We start from the raw sequence: 23,985 nt of genomic DNA, 5'->3' as shown, positions 1-23,985 counted from the left end.
GAATCCCCTGCCCGAGCTGTGTCTGTAGATTTCTGTTTCTTTCCGTATCGCAATTCAATCATCATCGTCTCTTTCTGCTGCAGACACGCACTCTTTTAAGAAAATGGAATTTCAGCCGGCGGAGGCCAAGAAGTTCTTCAGCACGGTGAGGAAGGAGATGGCTCTGCTAGCGACGTCGCTGCCGGACGGCATCATGGTCAAAACCTTTGAAGATCGTATGGTGGGTTTCCAGTCATTAATATTACATTAATAATGATAATAAAACAACAACAACACCAGGGAGGAAGATGAACAAGTAGTGAGATCCTCTGTGTGGAAGAGAAGCAGAAAGGCTTTATGAGAAACTGAGTATTAATATTTAAAAACTAATAAAAATTAAATAACAACTTAAAGATCGAGGCCGCCGGTCCTCATATCGTTGTTTTGTGAGTTACAGTCAGTATAAAAAGTGTCTGCAGTATCTTTTCTTTCAACAGGGCTTCACTTGACTATGATTTACTGCTTTCTCATTCAAAAACTTCTCAAAGAAAACGTGTCATAAAGTTCTTTTTGTTTTGTCCGACGTAGGATCTGTTCTCAGCTCTGATCAAAGGGCCGACTCGTACGCCCTACGAGGATGGCCTGTTCCTGTTCGACATCCAGCTGCCCAACATCTACCCAGCTGTGCCGCCTCTGTTCCGCTACCTGTCCCAGTGCAGCGGCCGCCTCAATCCCAACCTCTACGACAACGGCAAGGTGTGCGTCAGTCTGTTGGGCACCTGGATCGGCAAGGTGAGCGTTTTTTACAGGTTTCTGTTTGTACAGAAGTGAGACAACTTTCGGTTAATGTGGACAAATGTGTCTTTTTGACTTTAGTTCCACGGTTTTAGTTGTCGACCTCTAATTAAAGCAACATGGCTGAAGTGTGACACTGGTGGTGGTGTGTGACGTCTACCTGAACCAGTTTGTACCTGATATTTTCAACCAGATTGAATTAGTCAATGTTACAACTCAGGTAACATAATGGAAGTGATAAATGTAACTGTCACATATTCATTGTTTATTTGCACCAGTTGTTTTTCAGTCTTTCTGGGGTTTTTTTTTTTTTGTGCATATGTACATTTGATTGATTAACTGACTAATTCAATTAGTCGTTCAATCAATTAGTCGATCAGAAATGAACGCAGCTGAGGATTTGCTGCTTTTCTCTGGTTTTTATATCATTATAAATTGAATATCTTTGGGTTTTGGACTGTTGATTGGACAAAACTAAGACTAAACAGTAAATACATTAATCAAAATAATATATTAATGTTCCATGAAGTAACTACACAGCATTGCAGGTCATAATCAGTGTAGTATTTATGTGCTCATCAGTATCTTTTTAGTTTACACAGCAATGCACATGTGAGCATGAATCTATGTTTGGATTATTACTCATAAGCGTGCGCTGCTGCTTCAGAGAGGTCTCCCACGGCGCCAGCAGCACATTCACTTCATTAAGTGTTCTGCAGTTCGACGACGCCTCCGTCTTTCTGTTTTCCTCCAAACGATGTGCTGAATTGTTGTCGTCTTTTGCGGCGATCCACAGGGCACCGAGAGGTGGACCAGCAAGTCCAGTCTGCTGCAAGTCCTCATCTCCATACAAGGTTAGTTCACACTCACACTCTTCCATTAACCTTCTTTTCTCTGCGGCACAAAAATGTTTTATTCATGCGTTCATTCGCTCAGAAGTGCAGCGTCTCACACAGTCATTGGACTAGATGTATCTGCCTCACAGACTGATGTTACACATAAAAGTTATCTGCAATCTGGGCTGCCAGAGAAATTCATTCCAGGTTTTAATTCACTTATTTTATCAGATTCTCGCATGTAAAACGTGTCTTTAACTGCGGTGTTCATCGAGGTGCATGTTTGGTTAAAATATCCTCCAGCACACAGTCACACAGTGAAATAACCAATGTGAACCCACTATGATTGGTTTTAAATTGGCTCTTCTGGCCTCATAAATCTCACATGGCACAAAATGAATCTACAATTTATTGAGTCCACAGGGGGGGAAAAAAAGACCAAAATTCATTTTTGATAATATAAAACCTGAAATGAGACAGAAAATTAAAAAGGGATACGAGTCATTCAGCATGGAGGAAGAAAATAACGACTGTAACACTAACTGCTGTTGTAATTAAAGTTCTGATCGTGAGTGGGTTGGTGTTGTACCGTTTCTCTTCTAAATTTTCAGAATGAAAAACAGAATTGTTCACAAACGTAAGAAAGACGGTGCCATAAAGATCCTTTGATCTGAAACATGGCGATTGTAATTTACGGTATTTACAGTGAAAAAACTCAAACCTGGAAAGTCTAAGAGTGTAAAACCGCTGTCTGTTTGTGGATCAGAAAGGACAAAACAACATGCTGCATCATGTAGTCTGCTAAAACTGAGTTGTGTGTAAGCAGGAGGGTGAGGGTGGTTTTAGAGTTAAGTATCATCAGCATAGTGGTGAACCTTTGGCCAGTGTAGTTTACTGTGTAAATTACATCACAATTCTATTGTACTTGCTTTGATGCTGCCCTCAAATCCACAAAGTTTGATTCTAAGAAAGAATCAAAAGTAAATTTGGGTCAGTATGATCTCACTATGGTGGAAAGACACCAAACCAGGTTTAAAACAATCCAACTAGACCAACATTCATAATCACTACAGACAGAAAACACTGTAACACTGGCTTCACATATCTTGACTTTTGTTTTTTCTTTTTTGGTTTTCATCAGGTTGTATGAAATTGTTAGTCTGACGTTGATAATAACCTCAGCGTGTGTACGTGTGTGTTTTCTGCAGGCCTTATCCTCGTCAATGAGCCTTACTATAACGAGGCCGGCTTCGACAGCGACCGAGGCCTACAGGAAGGATACGAGAACAGCCGCTGCTACAACGAGATGGCCCTGATCAAGATGGTCCAGTCTATGACGCAGCTTCTCCAGAATCCCGTGGACGTTTTCAAGCAGGAGATCCAGGAGCACTTTGTTTTGAACGGCTGGCGGCTCGTCCACCGCCTGGAGGCGTGGCTTGAGCTGAACGACGCTGCCGAGAGGAGTCACGCGGCGCACGTGTCCTCCAGGGCTCACCACTCGAAGGAGCGGCCTTCGTCCGTGGAGCCTCTGGATGAGCAGCTGCCTCTGGGATCGGGGCCTGTGTCGGTGGCCCACAGCAGCCCCTGTAAGCCCGGGGAGGAGGGGGTCACCGGGGCGGGAGTCAGCAGTATTATGGAGGAGGAGCTGGAGGATTCAGGACTGAGTCCCTCCACTACAGCGGCCTCTCAGCAGGAGCTGAGCCAGAACTCAGACTGCGACAGCACCCAGGGGAACGCCTCTCTGGGTGGTGAAAGTAGGGGCCCCGGTTCTGTAGTCCGTGGTGGGACGTCAGAATCGGGTTCTGCCGCGGTTGGCGGAGGAGGGGCGGGCTCCACAGGAAGCCAGCCAGTGGTGCGACCAAAGAAACGAAGAAAGAGCTACCGGAGTTTCCTCCCGGAAGGCAGCGGCTACCCAGACATCGGCTTTCCGCTCTTCCCGCTCTCTAAGGGGTTTGTGAAGAGCGTTCGAGGCGTGCTGCAGCAGTACCGAGCTGCGCTGGCCTCCGCCGCCATGCCTGAGCACACAGAGGACAAGTAAGTGCCTCCTCACCCGCTCCCCAACACACCTCTGCACTGTCCCCTTCTCTTTTCCTCCTTTTCTACCTTCTCATCTGCCTCAAGCTGTAGAGGAGGATCCATTACTTGTCTGGTGGGGCTACAACTTTAATTCTTCTGTACGCCTGTTCAGAGCTGCACTGTGCCCCCAGCACTGCCCACGTTTTTGTCCTTTGCCTCAATTTCTTAATCTTTTCTGCCCCCTCCCGCTGCCCCAACTCCACAACGCTTTGTCTTCTTTTTCCATAATTCCTCTCAATCAAACCATGACCGCAGGAGAGCAGCACCTTTTCATCAGGAGAGTGAGCAGGTCCTGGTTTGGATGCGACTTGATAATGTCTTTGTTCTCCTTCAGTCTCCCTGCAGATGTGTGCGACGGATAAAGAGCGGCGGACCTCGCGCTCGCTCCGTCACGTAGAAACGCTCATCTTTCACGGACGCTTCACGCAGGTAAAACACACACAGAGCTTCTCCTGGAGGCGGAGTCTCTCTCGGGCCTCACCGGGACTTAGACTTGAGTGGCATTGGTGTGGATGCAAAAAAAAAAAAAAAAAAAAAAAAAAAGGACAGAATGAGATGAAAAATCAGTGCCATGAACCCTCTTCCACCTCCCTCATCCACCTGGCATCCAGCAGCCTCCATCGTACGGGCAGGGATCCGCCGTCTCACCGCTCTGCGATCTCAATCAACCTGAAAAACGTCACGCGGACTCGTGATCTTCGCTATGTTTCGGACGAGGTCAAAGACGGCTGGGTTCCACTGAAAAAAACTGCAAAGCCGAGCTTTCCTGGCTGGACTGCGGCTATTATCTGTAGCACTACTGATACTCTCGCTGTACCATCCTGCACTACGACAAACACACGGACAATCCGGTCTTGGGAGAGGTGACACCGTATAAATAAACATGCCGACCAGGAGGACTCTTTTTAAATAGAAATCACTGGTTGTACGCTTTCTGCCAAATTCTCTTTATCCACAAACACACACACACACACACATAAATATTCAAGTAGAACGTACTGAATGTCAGTAAAACTGCCAACCACAAACAGCTTCGCCACTTCTTCCACTGGCATTTACTGGTATTTTTCCTTCGCCAATCACTCGCACCGAACCACGCAGCGAAACATCGAGTGACAAAGTTTACACGCGGATCACCTCTGGAGGTCACACCGCTGGAGCTGTTTTTGGTCAGTCAGGTGACGTTATGATGTGAAGTTTAACACAGCTGTCGCCTCTACATACAAAAGTTCCGTTCACTTCTCATGTGGAAGTTAGCGAAAGTTGTTCGATCACCAAAAAACGGAGAGAAAAAAAATGGTGTTTTTGACGTCATTACACTCTGAAATATAGGTTTCAGACTGGAGTTTGACCCACAATGCTCCGCTCCGCTCCTCCTCCTCCCTCCCTCCCTCCAGGCTTCACTCGGCGGGCGACGGAGGTGAATCCACATCACTGCAAATGACACAGAATAAATAGAGGAAATAAAAAAACAACAACAACAAAAAAAAACAAAAACATACCTGCATCCATTCCGTCATCTCATGTCAACATGTTGCCTTACTTGAATTGTTCTTAATGATCTCAGACCATCGTGTACAGAGCTGCTTGTGTCACGCTTTAGACATTAACCTACACAGGCCTAAACTCACAATCTAAGACCACTAAAACCCCCCTGTTCCAGTGTTTTCCTCCTTTTTTAATAGTGCAGATTCCCGCTCAGTCCCCCCCCCCCCCCCCCTCTTAATCATCATCAGTCTCTCACACTGCGGCCGTCGCTGTATTCTCCTTTTCCCCGAATTGCACGTGCAGAGTTTAATCACGTCAGATTTACAAACCGCAACGAGTGTGACGCTGAAGATTTGTTGATATAATTATCCCGCTTGATGATTATTATTATTATTATTTTCTGTTATTCTGTGTTTTTTTTTTCTCCCCTGACTCGAGCTCCTTATCCCATGAAGATGTCTGGTATTTTACTTGAACAAAGAACTTTGATGCTGAAGAGTGTTTCTGAATGAGAGAGTGACGGGAGAGGATAAAAACCATGAGCCAAGAGTTGCTGCGTTTTAAAGAGACTTAAAAAAACAAACAAAAGAGGTCATGAATGAGGGTATTTTGTTTTGTCTTCCAGCCCCCCCCCCCCCCTCTTCCCCCCTCCCCTCCATATACTGGCATTCCTGTACCAGATGTGGCAATCAGGCTTCCATGACATTTTGTCCTCTTCCTGGATTTTACTTTATTATTTCGCTGCCTTTAATGCTACAGAGGAAGACGTGTCGTCTTCTTCGCTGGCTGCTGTAGCTGTAGCATGTAGCCTTGTCTGCTTTCTCGTCTGTTTTTGTTTTTTTTCTTCCCTACATGCTGCTGTCTGTAAAATGTCACCGTCTCAATTCTTGGAGGAGTGTCCCCCCCTTCCCTCCCCCTTTCACCTAATATTCAGAAAAAGTAAGGGCCAAAGAATAATGGTGTTTTGGAAAGTGCAAACACACACACACACACACACACACACACACACACACACACACACACACACACACACACACGGCTCCACCAAGAATTAAACGGTGACATTATCGCTCCATCTTTCGCCCTCATTTGTCAAAACTCGCAGAAACAGAAAATGTGAAGCTTTCTCGCTAGATCTCGAAGCAAAAGTCCGGCAGGATATCAAGCACATGATGCTATGTACAATTTTCTGTGTATGTGTGTATATTATTCAGATTTAAACCATTATTATTATTATTATCATTATTATTATAATTATTATTACTGCGAGAAGTTTGTTTTACAGCCAAAGCATGTAACATGTTGCTTTAAGCCTTTTGAATGGGCTTCACACAAGACTTGACTGTATGATGTCTACATTTCCACAGTGGCCTGTTATTGATATATTAAAAAAAAAACAAAAAAATGAACTAATAAAGTTATGATTTGTAGCCTGATTCCCTCTGTACAGACATCATGACTATATTGAAATCTATAAATACATACACTATATATTTAACACAAACTTGAGTTCTAACCAGTCACGTGGACGCTTGGGGCAAACAGTATATGTACAAAATGCTGAGTGTGTATTGTACTTCTGATTTCCTTTTTTTATTGGTTAACATTTGTTGCGTTAAGACGACTGTATAGTGATGTATTAAACTTTGCAAGCAGTACCATAGTGACATTGTGGCTTTTAATTATTTGGATCCTGTTAGCTGTTGTGTAGACTGTAGATATTCTTCAGAATAACAATATTTAATATAAAACTGATCATAAACAGATTTCAAGTGCAGCTGATGCATCATAAACTGCACCACAGACGAGCTGTTTCTCATCATTCGTTTTATTTATCAATCAAAAACACAAATAATAGAAAATTACAGACATTTGTCTAATGGAAAAATAGATATCTCTTTGAATAAAGAATCAATCATTCAATCTTCAGTGTGCCAGAAGAAAATTTAAAAAAAAAATGACAGCGACAGTCGAGGAGCAGCAGGTAAAGACTTTAAAAATCAACAGTCAGAGTTTCTCTTGTCTGTCTTCAGCTTTCTGACAGGAAACGAACATCAGGTCCTTCGTCATCTGAATCTTTATTAGTCTGATTAAAGTGGGACGACCTGGCTGGCCTTCATTTAGATTTTCAATCACACTGACCCACAAACCAGAAATTGGATTCTGGCTGAAGGCCGTCGCTCTGATTTCTCCTCCAGGAGCGATTAAAGATTTGATTTGTGGTTGTTAATGATGAGGCAGCTTAAACAGAGAGATGCAGGTTCACAGGAAAGCACAGAGTCAGAATTACATGAATCATACACAATACAATATTTCTGACATGAAGACGGATGCTTTATGTTTTCATACTCATCAGTTTGGCCAATTTTTCCCCGTTTCCTCCAAGCACATTCAAGTTTAAAAAAAAAAAAATGGTGGTGAGAAATGATCAATGAGTGAGCGCACCACCGTATTCAAACCACCGGGAGGCAGCACAGTCAAGGCACATCAAACGGAGAAAAGGACCACTGCATCGCTCATAAGAAACCTGACTATGCATAGAAAGAACATCCTCAGAAACAGATGAGAGCGGTCTGAGCCTGCAGCACACTGTGGTGTTTGTCAGATCAGCAGTTCCCAACCTGCAGGTCGACACACAAATCTGAAGGGACTGAAGCAGAAAAATATGTTTCTGCTACACAAAATGAATTACTGGATCATCTTACAACGTATTGGCCCTAAAATCTGTCAAATAAAACAGTCTCAGTAGGAAAAATCTCCTCTGATGTGGATGAGGGGTCATAAACTGACATACTAGCTCTTCTGGGGGGGGAGGGGGGGGGTTCACAGGTCAAACAGGTTGGGAACCGCTGTGTTGGATTTATGTCCATTATTAACAGTCATGTGCCTGACCTCAGTTTTGATGCTACAGACCACATTTGTCCCCAAAACCCACAGTAAAAAGAAAGAAACTGAAACAAGCGTGTCTTCAAGTACTGTTTCCGTCTTATGTGCTTGTTGCTCTTCAGCTGAATTCCTGTTGCAGAGTCACTCGTCAGTAAACGTTTCAACTAAATAAGGGTTTCTAAAAGGACATTGGCAACAAACGTGCTTTGTTCAAATGTTGACGGAATGTGCAAAAACATGTATAGAAGAATATCTTTTTAAAGGAAATACATTTTGGTTTTGCTTGATTTAATTCTTAACAGTATTAAACATAGTCATGGCGTGATGGTTCAAACATTTCTATTCAAAATCCCACCTTTCTTCCTGTTATTCATGTTTAAAATGACAAATAGCAGTTAGATGTCAGCTCCTGTGTGTGTGTGTGTGTGTGTGTGTGTGTGTGTGTGTGTGTGTGTGTGTGTGTGTGTGTGTTTTCTCCTCACAGCATCAGGACTGTTTGCTAATCCTCCCAAACAATCTCTTGTGGTGAGGAGGAAGAGGAAGGGCGCCCTGTCAGGAACACAACACCGCCTACCTCATGCAGCATTTAACAAGTCAATATCTCCCCCTCCTCCTCCTCCTCATCATCCTCCTTCCTCCATCCTCCAGCTCCACCCTTCACTCATCAATGTGCTGTTTAACCAGCTTCGACCTCTCAAACCGTTATCTTTAAGGCATGATTACTCAAAGTTCACCTCACTTTGACCTTTTAACCTCTTTGTGTCCAGATCTGATCTTTGTGAATTAAATTGAACACAAATAAAAACTAAAAAAAATCAGATCACAAACATTAAAAAAATCAGACTTTGCTGCACTCTCAGTCATCATTTCTTTTGTGTGACTTAAAGCTGGATGGTAAGGACACATAGGTGATGAAGAGTAATAAATCCGCCGTACTGCACTGCAGAGCACTGCAGTACTTCAAGCAGCGGATGGATGGGTGGATGGATGGATGAAAGCAGAAGAGAATGAGGAAATGTGGTATGTTGGGATGGAGGGAGAGAGGGAGGATGCAGCTGTGGAGAACATCGAGGCACTAAAACGCATCAATCACCCGACCGGGGCCGTCGCTACAGGACAGAGAGCAGAAACACCACCATCATCAATCTGTGAGGCTCGGCTTCCTCCAGGAGATGTTTCTCTGGAACGAGATGCTCTTATTTACTTTTCTGATGTTTCCAACTTCCTCGTCTCGTTCGTATCAACGCCGGTTTCATTCATTACAGCCTGTAAACCAGTCTGCCATGTAGCTGGTTATCAGAGAAATAAGGTAAAAGCACCAAGCAAATAAATGGTCAGTTCACCCAAATTTTTACATATTTTCCCGTCTGATCTGTAACTGGATCATCAGTTTCTCTCAAATTCTGCCTCGTTTCAACACAACTGAGACAAAGTTTTTGTTTGTGGTGTCACAGAATTGAAAAATGACATTTTGCTCTGCCGTTTAAAAGCACTTAATTATGCTTTTATGCAAAAAAATAAGATTAAATATGTTTAATAAACCATTTTTAAGGCCAATTTTTAACTTTTGAGATTGTTAGATCAGTCTATAACAGTAACAGTACAGTAGCAGCATCTTAGTGTTCCTGTGTCACTCCACAGACGTTACTGTGAACATTTTTCATTAGAAATACTTTCTAGAGAAGAAATAGTCCCGTTGTTGACGAGGAAGTCTGTCAACTTTCAGTCACCTCTGTTGTGTTGGGAGTAGAAGCAGAAATCTCAGAGACTGAACCTTTTCAAATCAAACCAGAACTGTCTGGATACAACAACAGGTTCCAGAGAAAATATGTTCATATAAAAACATGGTATCATTTAGGTGAACTCACCCTTTAACGGTGTTTAAAAGTGTTTTACATCTGTTACATTACTGCTAACAGGACGACTTACCCTTTAAATCAGAATAAAATCAGTTCAAACTGCTTCGACAGACATGAATCTGTTCACATGTCAAATTAAAACAACATGATTGGTTTAGGAAACCGAGACAGAGCTAACGAGGCTTTAAGGCAACAAATATGAAACTGTGTGGATCTGAGACTCCGGTGCTACACAACAAACACACACAGGATCTGATCGGAGACCAGACTTGTCAAACGCGCTGTGGGATCATCTCACATCGCTTTGATATGAAGAAACTAATGTCAAATTCTGTACAAGTGGTTGAATTTAACACGGTATTATGCAATGTGCTTTCTCGGGATCCGTCTTGTGTCCTGTGTGCCGCCACCGTCGTCCCAGACTCCACACACACCGACCCATCGAGGATTCAAAGTTAACGACTTTTGGCCTTAATTGAGAGTTTGAGGCTGAAGAACAAATAACAGTTGCGAAGCCTGATCGTCTCTGTCCAAACTAGGGCAATGACAACACACACACACACACACACACAAACACACACACACACACACACACACACACAGAGTCTCCATCCTACTGCAGAGGAGCCATGGAGGCAGAAACGCAGTCCGTCGCTGTTGCATAAGATGCTGTAATTCATGTTGATATGTCATCTTCAGCACAAAGAAGAAATACTCTCCACACAGCCATAAACAAGATGAGACGCTGGAGGCTGAAGATGGTGACGGATTTACTTTCAGCAGAGGTTCAACATTTAAAGTGTGTCTGTGTTTTATCTGTAAAGTGATGCTGACGTATCTAACGGTCAGTAATGGAGACCCCCGAGTGTTTAATATTAAATAAATAAGAGGAATGAAACAATGAAATAATCCAGTTGTGAAGGAATTCTACAACAGCGATAAATCTTTACATCTAAGATCATTAAAAATAAATGATTTCATCCTGTGTCTCTTCAAAATATCTGAGTTTATGGTCATTTTATTTGATTCCAGCAGCTTTACTAGTCGTTTTTTTTTTTTAAAGATCCAGTAAACATGTTTTCTCAACCAGCTTCTCGCTCTGAACAACGAGTTCCTACATCATCAGCTGATGTTTGAACAGTTTTGGTTATTTCACAAGAGATTTGTGGGTTTTTGTTTTTGTGCTCTTCTCACTGGTTGGAAGTGGGCGGGACTAAGCTGGAAAAAAAAGATGATGTCACCTACCTCCCTGCACCAATCAAGAGTTCAAATCAAAATGTGATCACAGCTTGTTTATTTAGTCTTGAATCTTTTATTTTATAGAGAAATTCTTTGATTTAAAATCAAGTTTTAAGTGCTTTTATATCACGATGCCACTTTTCAGCTCCAGACGAACAGAACAGTCAGTTATGTGATTGGCTGTCTGCTCCGTAGGGACAAAATCAACAGCCAATAAACTGCGACTACAGATTATTTGACCTATTATTGATTAGAGCTCAAGGTGACATCTACAAAAGTCATGTTCACCATCATGTTTGACACATATAAGTGTAAAAATCCTCATATTTGAGAAGCTGCAACCACCAAATTTTCCTTAAAAAAATAAAATAGTTGCTGATTAATATCGTGTCGCTCAAATAATCAGTTAATGGACTTATCGTTGCAGCTCTACAATCATTTTGAAATAAATCGATCATTGAGAAAATGTATTTTGAAATAAGAATGACATTAAACTAGTTTGAGAAATGTATTTGATCATTTATATTATTTATTTTGTCTGCGTTTATTTGGATGATTTATTTTGAAAATACCTTATTTATTTAATATTGAGCACTTTGGTTCTCCATACATATCGCTTGTTTCTTGCACATCACAACGTTTTCTGATGAATTGTGAGTTGTCTTTGTACCGCTGAGAGCTAAACAGCAGCAGATGAAAGTGAATCAGTCTTACGTCCTCGTCTTTGCTTCTGTACCTGAACATTTCTGATTTGAAACGTTAAAAATGTGTTTCTGGGGTTTGTTTGATTCCACGTCATCAGCCTTTAAAACAGCAGAGATGAAAGCTTCAGTTCATCCAGTGATTAATCTCGCCAGCCCTCTGTGCACTTCAGCTTGCACCGGCCCGTATTCCACCACTTCCCCGTCTACTGTTATTATCCCTTTGGGCGAATGCGGCTCCAGCCTGAGCGCCCGCACCTTAGTGTGCACCAGATGTTGACAGTTTGTAGCCAGATGTGCACCTTTCTCCATGGCTAGGAACAGCCTCAGCAGCGCGGTGCGGGATATTCCTGCTCTAACGTAGAAAAGATGGATGGCGCCGTCGTCCAAGATGGCGTCCGGTGCTGCCAGCAGGTCCTCCGCCAGGTGGGACTGGTACATAGCCAGCATGAGGACAAAGTCTTCCTCGGGGACCACCACCCAGTCGCTGGGCAGCGGCTGGTCCAGAGGCAGCAGCAGGGTGTCCGGCGGGCCAGCGAGGGCTTTGGTGGCGCTCCGGGAAGGCGTGCCCTCCGTCCTCCTCACTTTGAGGGAGTTGTTGGAGTGGCAGGAGTTGTGGAAGGTGTTCTGGAGGGAAGAGTCTCTGGACGGGCGGCTCAGGGGAGAGGCCGGACACAAGGAGGCGGCCGGATTGTTGCAGTGCAGTCTCCTGTTATTTCTCAAAGCGCGCCGGTTGTTGTAGTCCTCGGCGGCGGGCAGGTAAGCCAGCTTGCCCTTGTAAACGCGGAGAGAAGCCAACCTCACCAACGTGCCGACGGTGAACCGGGCGGCTCCCACGTGACGGTACTTCTCGCTCTCGATGTCCACGTCGGCTACGAAGCCCCAGGCCAGCGAGAGGAAGGAGAAGAGGCGGGGGCTGGAGGAGAGATGGATGGAGACCAGGTCCATACGGGATACCAGACCTTTACAGAGCAGGAAGCCACAGCTGACCAGGAGCTCCTCGCTGGACACCGGCGAGGATCTGCAGGGACACCAGAGCGATGAATTAGTCATAACAGGCAGAGCTGGACTTCCTGAACGCATCTAAGCTCAGAGATCTGCTGCTTTCAAGCGCTGCAGGAACTCTCAGGACATCAGTTACAGAACACATGAAAGGAGGTTTTTCATAGAAGTGACTGATGTTGTTGAGATGAGATGTCAGAAAGTATGAAGTCAAACAACAGAGAGTAAAAATGATGCAACAGCTCCTCAATACTTACTGAGCAGCGACTGAACATGTCAAGTATTAAAGGATTATTATTTACTTCTTTTCCAACTGTAAACTAAGGTGCTGAAAAGTATTGAGGTCCATTTAATACTGTAGATCTTCATGAATGAAAGAAAGACTTAAATTCTTCTAGTTTTTTTTCTGCTGCTGCAGCACAAAGCGGCGTCATGAGGCTTGATTTCTAAAATAAAACAAACAGCCGCCACAGAATTACTTCCACCTCAGAGTCCGTTTAGTCGATACATCCGACCAAAAGCGCTTGAATGTGTGACAGGCGGTGTTTACGGCTTCCAGGCGTAGAAGTAGGAGCTCGTATTTAAGGCAGCAGCAGCAGCTGCGCTCTAATTAAACAGGAAAAAGTCTCTAAAGATACAGAAAATCTAAAACGGACACAAGTGTAAGGCTGCAACTAACAATTATTTTCATTATCAGTGAGTCAGTCAGATATTTTTAGGATTAATCTGTTAATGATTTAGTTTAAAAATGCTCAAGGTGACGTCTTTAAACGACCAGTTTTGTCAAACCGACAAGAATAAAAAACAGAAAAGCAGCAAAGAAACAGAAACTATTCAGCATTTTTCCTCAATAAATGACTTATATGATACATTTCTTGAGTCTTTTTCAGCCCTGCACCAGTCCGCAGTAAAGAATAATAAGATATAGACACCAAGATGAAAACATGAAGGTGCGCGTATATATTTTCTGGGAAGTGGGTCGAGGCCGTCTGTGTTTCGGGGGCTGTGCTGTAAGAGGATTGTTATACAATACTGGGGTAACTGTGACCTTATTTTTTAGTCGTAACTACACAGAAGGGAGAAAGCAGGTAGATGTAGAGGGTGTGTGTGTGTGTGTGTGTGTGTGTGTGTGTGGGGCGGGGGGGGGGGGGTCAATAAACCAGGAGGCTGGTGGGACAGAATCAGCTTATGGGCCTTCAGACTTGACAGGCCAGTGAGACAACAAAGACCCCATCTGGGAGAATGGAGACGGAGACGGGGGTGGAAGGTCATGATGACACCCCTCACACACACACACACACACACACACACACACACACACACACACACAGATTGGCCTGCTGTTACCACCCACAGTCAATTACGTCGATGACCGGCCGTCTCAGTGGAGTTCGCCGGCCGTGACTCTGGAGATTTATGCATATTTATCATCCTGGATTTGTCTCGCTGTCCAAATAGTCTCATCTACATTTTCCATGCCTCCGTTTCTTTCTAATCATTGTTTGGTAAAAAGGTCAAGAAATAATATGATTTCCAACTGCCCCCCCCCCGCTGTTCACTCACTGGCAGAAAAATATTCTACTTTTTACTACATTTATTTGCCAGCTGTAGTTTCTGGTTTCTTTCAGATTTAAGATTGTACCTGAATAAACATTGTTGAAGATTTAACGAGTGGTTTCCAACCTTTTTGGCTTGTGACCAAATCCTAAACACGTCTCAGGAGGCTTTACAATCTGTGCAGCGTAGGGCGCTGTATCTTTAAACCCTGATTCAAAAATCTCCCCAAAAAACTCTTTAATGGGGAAAACAATGGAGGAAACATCAAGAAGAGAGACAGAGGAGGTGCAATAGATGTGTATGAACAGACCAAGAAAGAAATGACAAAATTATAATAAATTGTTAATGTATATGAGGAAAACAGTTACTAGCTGAGGCTCCTCATCATGTTTCAGATGAGTTGTTCCAACCTCTAAACTTCTCAGATGGTTTCATTGAAATATTTGCGGGATATAAATCAGAGAAAAGTCTAAAACAATAAAACAGAACTTTAATTTCCTTTTCCATGAATCATCTCAAAGCTCTTCACATTCATCTCCTTGGTGTTGAACCACCACCTCTATTTAAAGCAGTAAAACTAACTCAACCTCGACAAGCTTTAACAGTAAAATGCTGATTTCACATCGTTTCATCCGGAGCTGCAACGATTGGTCGATCAAAAAACAAAAAAAAAAGAATCTGCAACTATTTTATAATCAATTAATCATTTCAGTCATTTTTCAAGCAAAAAATACCACAAATTCTCTGCTTCCAGCCTCTCAAATGTGAAGATTTGCTATTTTTCTTTATCATACATGACACTAGATTGAATTTATCTTCTTGGTTTGGACAATTAGTAAGACAAAATTGAAAATAAGCCTTTGTTGCGTCAGTATTTACAATCTTAATAACGTCATATATGATAAAATATGAGTCACAGGGGCCGTTTTGAGTATTTTTACATAATCACATAATTTATGGATCTACGTTCTTCTTCTACATCTGCTGAGAATGAAACAGAAAATCAGCTTTAAGGTGAAGCAGCTGTCCTGCTGCTCACTTTGCAGTATCTGCGAGCCGCCAGGGGAGGGAGACTCTCGCTCGCATCCAAGTGTCACACCTGTCACTTCAGAAAGCCTTGGCGAGCTGGTAGATGATGTTTCAGCTCCTGCTCATTATATCTGCTGTTACAGAAACACATTAAACCCTCACTCAGCAGACCCTGTTCAGCGCGTTGCATAATACCAGATATGTTCTAGCTGTCGCTCGTTTGATCCACATGCAGCACGTAGCCTCGGTGAACCCTACATTCAGCTGGGAATAATACCAAATACATTCTGGCCAGAGCAACCGCAGGACGGCCTGCAGCAACCAGAGAGAGAGCGAGAGGGAGATTCTGGATACCGCGGGAGTGTGAGAGGAGAGTAAACAATACAGAGTCTGGTCCCTTCCTCTCATTGTTGCCGCCGCTCTGCCTGGAAGACCATTGTTTGATGAGAAGCTGATTGGCAGATGCAGTTCAGGGGACGAATCAATGTCACCATCAGTGTAAGGAGTTTTCTTTAATTTCCTATTCTCTATTTAATTTGGCATTTATTAAATCAAACAAACAAACAAATAAACAAAAACTGCTGACTTACAAAGTGACAGATTACATAATAAGTGAAATAGTAAAAGGTTAAGATGCAGCTCAGTGTGACCTACAAACAGCAGAGTAGCTTTAAAAAGGAAGCGCCTCAAGCACTTCATGAGCTTTTTACATTTCCCACGTGACACCAGGTGACTTTAGAGTAAAAAAGGGCATTTAAACACAAACAGCAGCACATGCAGAGTAACAACCACCACTGTTAACAAATGAGAAAGCTCATTTATATTGAGAGCAGTCGTGAAACCACACTGACGACCTACACTGGTCTATGAGGTTAATGTGTGGTGAAATAACCTCTTTACTCCATAAAGAGGTTTTCTCACAAGGGTTCACGACCTCTTTTGCACCGCAGACCGTCAAGCTATTAGAGGTGTCACCGCCGAAAAAAAAAAAAGGTAAAACGTAGATATTAAAACACATGTTAAGACCTTTCTCCCCTTCTTACTCCAAAAGGAACTCTCACTGTGGTCCAGAGTGTAATATCATCAACCGTTTGATCGATCACTGTGAACATTCATGGTTCCCAGAGGATGAATCCTGCTTACTACAGTGATCTCTGACTTTCCTCTAACACCACCAGCTGATCAAAGATTTCACTTATCTGTCGAAACGTCTCATCTACTGGATAAGTCGGCACAACATTTGGACATTCATGGTTCCCAGAGGATGAATCCTAAAGATGAACTGTGATCACTTTGTGAACTTGTGTTTAGTGCTAACTGGCTAAATATTTGCATGCTAACAAGCTAAACAAAGATAAATATTCTGGTATATTTTCTTGTTAGCATGCTGCATTAGCATTTAGCTCAAAGCAACACATATCCATGAACGTTATCACGTTAGCTTGTTGCAACAGTAACAACAGACTGGTGACTCAACTTAGTTCAACATCACTGAGTTGTTGTTGAGGGTGAGACGGGTAAAATATATCAATCACTTTCTCCTCCTCTGATTCTGATCAGCTGCTGTTATCAATATTATGGCTCATTCGTTCACTTGCTCTTTCCTCTTTCCTATCTGTCCTTCTCCTGTCTGTTCATTGTTCTGGTTGAATGAACTCCAAACAATCACTCAAATGAGCAAATCATTAATAATGAATTCAGACGAGATGAGTGCATTTTACAGTGAGGAGCAGCAGCAGGAGGAGGAGGAAGAGGAGGAGGAGGAGGAGGAGGAGGAGGAGGAGGAGGAGAGGAGGCCCGTGTGTGTTAGAAACAATGATACTAAAAACACTACATGACATTCATCATGACATCTTAACCCTGTAGTCGTGCGTGGAGCGGGCTGCACCGTTTTACACTGATGGTACTGATGGTGACCTACAGCAGAGCCCAGGGGATTATGGTCATTACATACAGCGTGTTCTTGTTTGTATGTTCTGTTTCCTGTTTCTGCTCCAGTCTGTAATAAAACACAGGTAGCTCTGTGAAGTAGCACAGTTTGGCTGAAACTACCACATTGCGTAATCTAATTTTTTTTATGTATGAGCATGTTAATGAAACTCAGTGCTGCACCTTGAATCCCAAAACCCAAATCAGTATGTCACCTAACTGGTCAGACTGGTTTCTGTGGAGTTGTGGGTTAGTCATGATAGAATAATAGAGCTAGAATGAAGCAATACCGAAGACGTTACAACATCTTTAACATTCTTCGCTGATCAACACGTGGTTTTATTTACGATTCTGCGTGTGACTCACCCGGAGTAGTAATGTACAGATGCTGCCAAGGCGTTTCCTGATCCGCCAGGAAGAATACCTAACGGCGTTCGGATGGCCTCCTCCCAGTCTGATCTCTCCAGGAGACCGTTGATCACCTGACAGGAACAGAAGATACAGACGATAACACGTCAACCAGTCAGTGTTTTTCCAAATGGACCAAAAATGTCTGGTAGTTCTGTAGTTGTGTTTATTAATTATTGAATCAGATTTTATTATTACAGATGTTGGATTATTTAGGCAAAGATCTTAAACAGCAGTTTGTGTTTAGACCACATTTAACATTTCAGATGAATGACTTCTTGTGTTAAATGAACAAACAGGTTTTAAAAGAAAAATATATTTATATTCTTTAAAATATCAAAATAAAGTCAGTCATTCGATGATTTTGGTACTGAAAGGCGGGTATTTAAGCAGCAATGGGATTGGAAAAATTCAAACACCCTAATAGCAGCCACTCCGAGGCACTCATCATCAAAATTTTGCTGACAACTTTTTTGTGAGGGTGTCTGTAAATAAATAAATAAATAAATAAATATGTGCTCTGCATTTTACAGGTTTCACACATTAGTTCAGCAGCTGAGTAGTCGACTACTGTCACCGCTTGTCTGCACTGTGGGCAACAACCACTTCATTTATAAAAGATATTTATGAACTATATTAATAGTACATATACAGTACTGATGCTATAGATTACTGAGCTATACATCGGCTCCCTATTTGTTTTACTTATGACTTTTAAATCCCTTCACAGTTTGTCTCTGCTTTATATTTCTGATCTTTTAACCTCTTATTCTGCACTGAGACGCCTCAGACCTGAAAACAAAACATTGTTTAAAGTTCAGCGGTCCGTCCAGGCCTCAGAGAAAAGGCATCATCACATTTTTTAGCTCCAACACTGCAGAACAAACTTCCTCACAGCATCAGATCAGCTGAGTCAGCGCCTTGTTTTAAAAAGCTTTTAAAAACCCACCTGTATGGATGGATATATATTTGTAACCTTTTCATAATTTCTTCTCCAATGGTTTTATGTTGTTCTTTATGGTTTTATTGATCTATGTTTGGCCACTCGGTGATATTCTGTTTTGTGTTTTCTGTGCACCTGTGAAGCAGCTTGTAACTCTGGCTTTTAAAAGGCGCTGTAGCAATAAAGTTTATTTATACTTACTATATAAAGTAATAGGTGCCGGGATATATTTGGAGCTAGTTTAACTATGGTAGACTACTTCATTGTACATCAACGTCTGCAAAGACAGAAAAAAAAACTGCTGACAGTCGTGGAAAAGCTGCTCTATTGTCAACAGGCCAAGACTGTTGGTAACTTACTGGTAAGTCTGCTAATGTTGGATTTTCTCTTTATTTTAACTCGTCATCTCCTGAATCTTCACTCCTGCCGTTCTCTCCTTGTTGCGCAGAAATCCGTAACCTCTGATGAATGTTTATGATTGTTCTGCACTAATTTGAACCCTCACAGTGTGTGTGATTATAGTTCACACGTCCCTTTACCTCAAACAGAAGTCCGTCTCCTGACATGATGACTAAAGCGTCCCACTGCGACAGGTCAGCCTCTCTCACCAGCTCTCGGGCGTGGTTCTGCCGCTCTGCAAAACACACACACACACAGAAACATTAAATGTGTGTTCATGTCGGGGGTGTTTCTCCTTTATGAGAAATCTAGAAAAGTGCTAAAGAAGAAATCTGTCCTGTCAGCTTCCTTCTTCCCTTCTTCCACAGAGAGGTCAGAGGTCACGGTCGGCTCCAGCTGAGGTGTGGCGGACACTACAAGAGGTGTTTGCTGTCAACAGCTGCTTGTCCCTTGTGTTAGTCGACCTGTCCTGTTTGTGCGTCAGTGAGTGATCAAGTTACACAAATACGTAGGTTGTATTCAAGTAAAAAAATATCTGAGGTGACACTAAAGTCCCAGTTCTGCTTTTAATCTTCTCTCCTTTTTCTCTTCAGTTCCCCGATTCAAGAGAGAAGAAATGAGAGAGAAATCTGATATACGGTCTTAAATGAAGCGTTGATCACACGGCTGGTTAGATCAGAACAACTGAATCACACAGGAGCACTATGTTCAATGAATCTGAAGCACAACCTTAGAGCCAGTTTCCTTCACAGCAAATCACACAAAACACACAACAGGACTCATTAAACATGTAAAAACTAGAAGTATTTTATTATACATTAAAGCACGAGAGAACAAATGTACGGTGACAGATTTGGATTTTGAACACTTTACTTTAGAGGTTTGAAAATTCCTAATATTTCCCAGATGTTTCCTGGGAAAAAAAAAAAACTATAATTAGGTACTAATTATAGGGAAAATGTTCAATTAGCACATTCCCAATTAATTACTTCTAATTAACTGCTTGAGACCTAGAGGGTCTTCTATAGTCAGTTAAGAGCAGCTCAGATGAGCATGTGTCTACACACACACACACACACACACACACACACACACACACGTATGAAGTAAAGCTGCAACTCATTATTTTCATTATCAATTAATCAGCTGATTATTTTCTCGATTCACTGATTCATTTTGTTCATAAAATGTAAAAAAAAAAAAACAACAACCCCACCATGAAATATTATAATTTCATGGTGACAACTTCAAATGTCTTGTTTTATCTGATCAACAAGCCAAATATATTTAGTTTAGTATCATGAATGAAAAAAGAAAAGCTTCATAAAACAGCAAATATTTGGCATATTTCTTAAAAAAATGACTAAAACAATTATTATTGTTTAATTCTCAGTCAGCTGATTAATCGACTTATCGTTGCAGCTCTAGTATGAAGAATAAAGTTTCCAATAATAAATGTAAATTTTACCACTGACCACATTATATGGTTGAATTATTCAGAAGTTCATGAAACAAAGTGCTGCTGAATTAACTGTAGTGACATCTAAAGTATGTAGGAAGGTTTCTGTATTTCTGTTGGTATTGAAATCTTTAACTGCTGATAACAGTTATATGTGGGGAGATAATAGCAGTGAGAGTACAATATCAGTATCTTAAAACGTCTTATTGGGACATAATGTCCTCTGAAACCTCCTCCAGGATGTCTGAGAACATCTGAGATTTAATCTGGTTTTATATGTTTTGGCCGAGTTGTTTGGCAAGTTAGATCAAAAAGAAGCCAGATTAGATTCTCTGGTTAAGAGTTAATGATCTGGTTCCTGCTAAACTGGAGTTTCTGAAAGCCAGAGAACAAAAAAACTAAAGAACTTTACACACATACATGTAGAGTCATTCTATGTGAGGGTCTGTTGATCGAACTGAACCTGTCTCTCTCTCTGTTGCCATATTTTAATATCTTGATATCTTAACACGACACAATTTCAGGTTCTTTTCTCTGGAATCAAGTTTTGAAATACTCCTGTCTGTCTCTGTGTGTATGTGGAGTCTCTCCATCCTCCGTCTGAAGGTGAAAGGGCAGAAGAAGAGCTGTGAGGTGTGAAGAGAAGCCAGTCAAGTGAACCCGAGCCGTCACATCAACTTCAGTCACAACTCTCTCCACTGTTTCACCTGCTGAGACTCCACAACACTAGAAACCTTTCTCTTCTGTCTTCCTCTCTTTCGCACCATTCCTCCTCTCTTCATATCAGCATTTCTATACTTTTTGAGAGAAGCGGACGAAGCGTGCGTAACATGCGAAGCTTTGTGCTTCTTTGGGGTGTAAAAACAAAAATGGAAGTGATGAAGCATCCGATTCGTTTCTTCAAAAAACATCTACAGAAGTGCAGCCACAGTCTGCATGACAATGAGGAAAACAGACTCACTGAGTGATGAATTATTTGTTTTAAAGCTTTTGTGAGTTGAATTTGAAACTAGATGATTTTGGTGACCCATGGATTCCCCTAACAATAGTGTTTTACATCGATACAAACCTTCACTACTGTATGATACAAGAGATGACAGTTGCTCTTCCTGTATGAAATTTATTTCCGCTCAATGGCTTTTAGGATTAAGACTGTTTCCAATCCCTCATGCATCCTCCTAATCTAATACTTAATTTTCCACATCTTAGTTAATACCTGACAACTAGTGTCTTATTATCATAGAAATCATTTAAAGGTTTCTTTTCAAGCTCCACAAACACATTTCATTTTCTCAGACTTTTTCAGACATTTAGGCTGCAGGGACCTGAAAATAAGGTGTCCTCTTTTGTGTCTCTTGCATGTAACTACTTTGCTCTGTGCTTTGACTCAGCCATTATCCTCATGTCTTAACACACACACACACACACACACACACACACACGGTCCTCTGGAGACGGATCTCATTTCTAGGCTTCTCTTCTTACCTTCCCTAAACTCTGCAGAATAAAAAGGGATCGATTTCTCCTTATCAGTCCAGTCACGTCACATTTCTTTATCTATGCAGAGGCCGTACACTAAAAAGGACTGAAGGGCCCAAATAAGCAACACAGCAGCGCAGGGACACTGCAGTGGTGGGAGGAGAGGAGAGGCTGACAGCAATTTTTAGTATGCAACTCCCCTCCGCAGTCAGACTGATAAAGGCAAAACGAAGGCGTGTGGGGAGGGGACGGGAAACAAATAGCAGGGACGGAGGGACGGATATAAGTCACATGGTGCTTGTAATGACTTTTATAGCTGTTGTTGCAGAGGAGAGGAGAAGAGGGGAGAGGAGAGCTGTAGTTTTGTCCAGCTGAGTTTGTCCCTGTGGGTAGAGGCAATGGATTGTGACTAACTCATTACAGTCATGCAGATCTCTGCTTCATTACCGGCCTCTGGTGACAGGACGTGTCTGAGGAATTGTCCTCAGAAGCTTACAAAGATGAGTAATGTCCAACCTCCCGATTAATTAATAACTTTATCTTAAGGAGGACAGGTAAAACTACAGTTAAGCTCGCACCATGCATACACATCTCAGAGTTAGAACTGGTTCATATGATGTGTGCAAAGTCACAGAGTCTTTACAGTTGTTCCAAACAGCTACACTCGAAGGTGGAGTGAAAAGCCAGCTGTCATATAAAGGTGGGATATTGTTTAAATGCTGCGATAATGGCGCATATTTTTAGACAGTCTCTCCTGGAAGACATTCATAGCGTTGAATGTGACTGAAGTGGTTATGTCATGTCTCAACCACGCACAGCTGGCCAATCACTGCATCAAGTGGGTGTTAATGGGTTACAGAAATGGCCTTACACCGCCCACCCTATCTGACTATCTGACAATCAAGTCTGATGGAGTATAGCGGCCCCCTTCATGGTCCCTGTAATTATTCCTCCTTCTGTCTATACCTTCCTAGTGGAACTGCAATGTAAGTGAGGGACAGAATCAACTGTCTCGTTTTGTGCAGAAGGGAGTCTGAACCGAGAAGGCCTCTTAAAAATTTTTTTGTCTTCTTCATAAAAAATTCTCTTAGTCTGTGTTTCCCTGCTGAGCCGTAGCAGAAGGAAAGGACATATAAAATCAATTTTGCACTAAAATCATTTTGGGACATCCAATGAATGTGACAAACTGAACTATAAAATGCTTTTTTTTTTTGTCCTCGATTTCTCACAGTGTAGTCGTGCAAGGAGAGAAACTCTTGTATGGACAGAGGGAATAATCACAGCACCCATAATAAGCAATACCTAGCTTTTAATGTGCATATTTTCATGTACATATGAGCACGTGAGTATTGTATTAAGTCAGAGCTGAAAAAATGTGAACTCATCCTTTGATTGATAATGAAAATAATTGTTAGCTGCAGCTTAAATGTCACATTATGTAGTAGATACGAATGTGTAAAAGCTCCTTGAGTGTAAACCGTATTAAATGCTTCGTTACCTTCTAATGAATTCACAATTTACACATTTCAAATGCTTCCATCAAGACAGTTTCAGTGCATCTGAGGTACTGAGATCTGTCCCCGCGCTGACCTTGTATCCAGATGAACCTCCACCCTGCCGTCGCAGCACACATCCTGACTGCAGCTCTCTTCAAGCAGCACAGTCGAGCTGCGGCGCTCCTCCACCAAAACGACAGCAGGTGATGACAGTTAAATAGCACTGACTATTGAGTGTGTGTTGGTACAGCAGGAAACACTATTAACACTATGACAGCTTACTCAGCTGCTGGGAGGTGCCTGAGGGTGTAGCCACATGGATAAACACACAAATTTCTACATGCATACACACACAAACACACTCACACATTGTTGTGGCTCTTTCTCTCTCTCTCTCACACACACACACAGCAGGGAGCGCCTGA

At 42.2% G+C, this 23,985-nt stretch overlaps 2 protein-coding genes across 4 annotated transcripts in view; one reads left to right on the top strand and one right to left on the bottom strand.

The window, feature by feature from the left end:
- The window catches only part of ube2o (ubiquitin-conjugating enzyme E2O), a 39,099-nt gene extending 32,262 nt beyond the window's left edge, over positions 1-6,837 (top strand). The window contains exons 19-23 of one of the 2 annotated variants that reach the window (XM_067581028.1): positions 84-220; positions 568-771; positions 1,571-1,628; positions 2,819-3,644; positions 4,021-6,837. In XM_067581028.1, the coding sequence (XP_067437129.1) occupies positions 84-220; positions 568-771; positions 1,571-1,628; positions 2,819-3,644; positions 4,021-4,048 (1,253 nt within the window). In that variant the 3' untranslated portion in view covers positions 4,049-6,837. Of the gene's footprint in view, positions 1-83; positions 221-567; positions 772-1,570; positions 1,629-2,818 lie in introns of both variants that reach the window. The other variant, XM_067581029.1, reaches the window with a different exon arrangement.
- A 740-nt stretch (positions 6,838-7,577) lies between these two features.
- LOC137175362 (sphingosine kinase 1-like) overlaps positions 7,578-23,985 on the bottom strand; it is a 41,368-nt gene continuing 24,960 nt past the window's right edge. For both annotated transcript variants that reach the window (XM_067581030.1, XM_067581031.1), the window contains exons 3-5: positions 19,267-19,361; positions 17,743-17,858; positions 7,578-12,880 (exon numbers count right to left, since the gene is read on the bottom strand). In XM_067581030.1, coding sequence (XP_067437131.1) covers positions 11,992-12,880; positions 17,743-17,858; positions 19,267-19,361 — 1,100 coding nt within the window. In that variant the 3' untranslated portion in view covers positions 7,578-11,991. The remainder of the gene's footprint in view (positions 12,881-17,742; positions 17,859-19,266; positions 19,362-23,985) is intronic.

Source organism: Thunnus thynnus, chromosome 3 (genome assembly GCF_963924715.1).
Source record: "Thunnus thynnus chromosome 3, fThuThy2.1, whole genome shotgun sequence".
Taxonomy (NCBI): Eukaryota; Metazoa; Chordata; class Actinopteri; order Scombriformes; family Scombridae; genus Thunnus; species Thunnus thynnus.
Note: the sequence above shows the minus strand (reverse complement) of the source record. Positions and strands in the feature narration are given on the sequence as shown.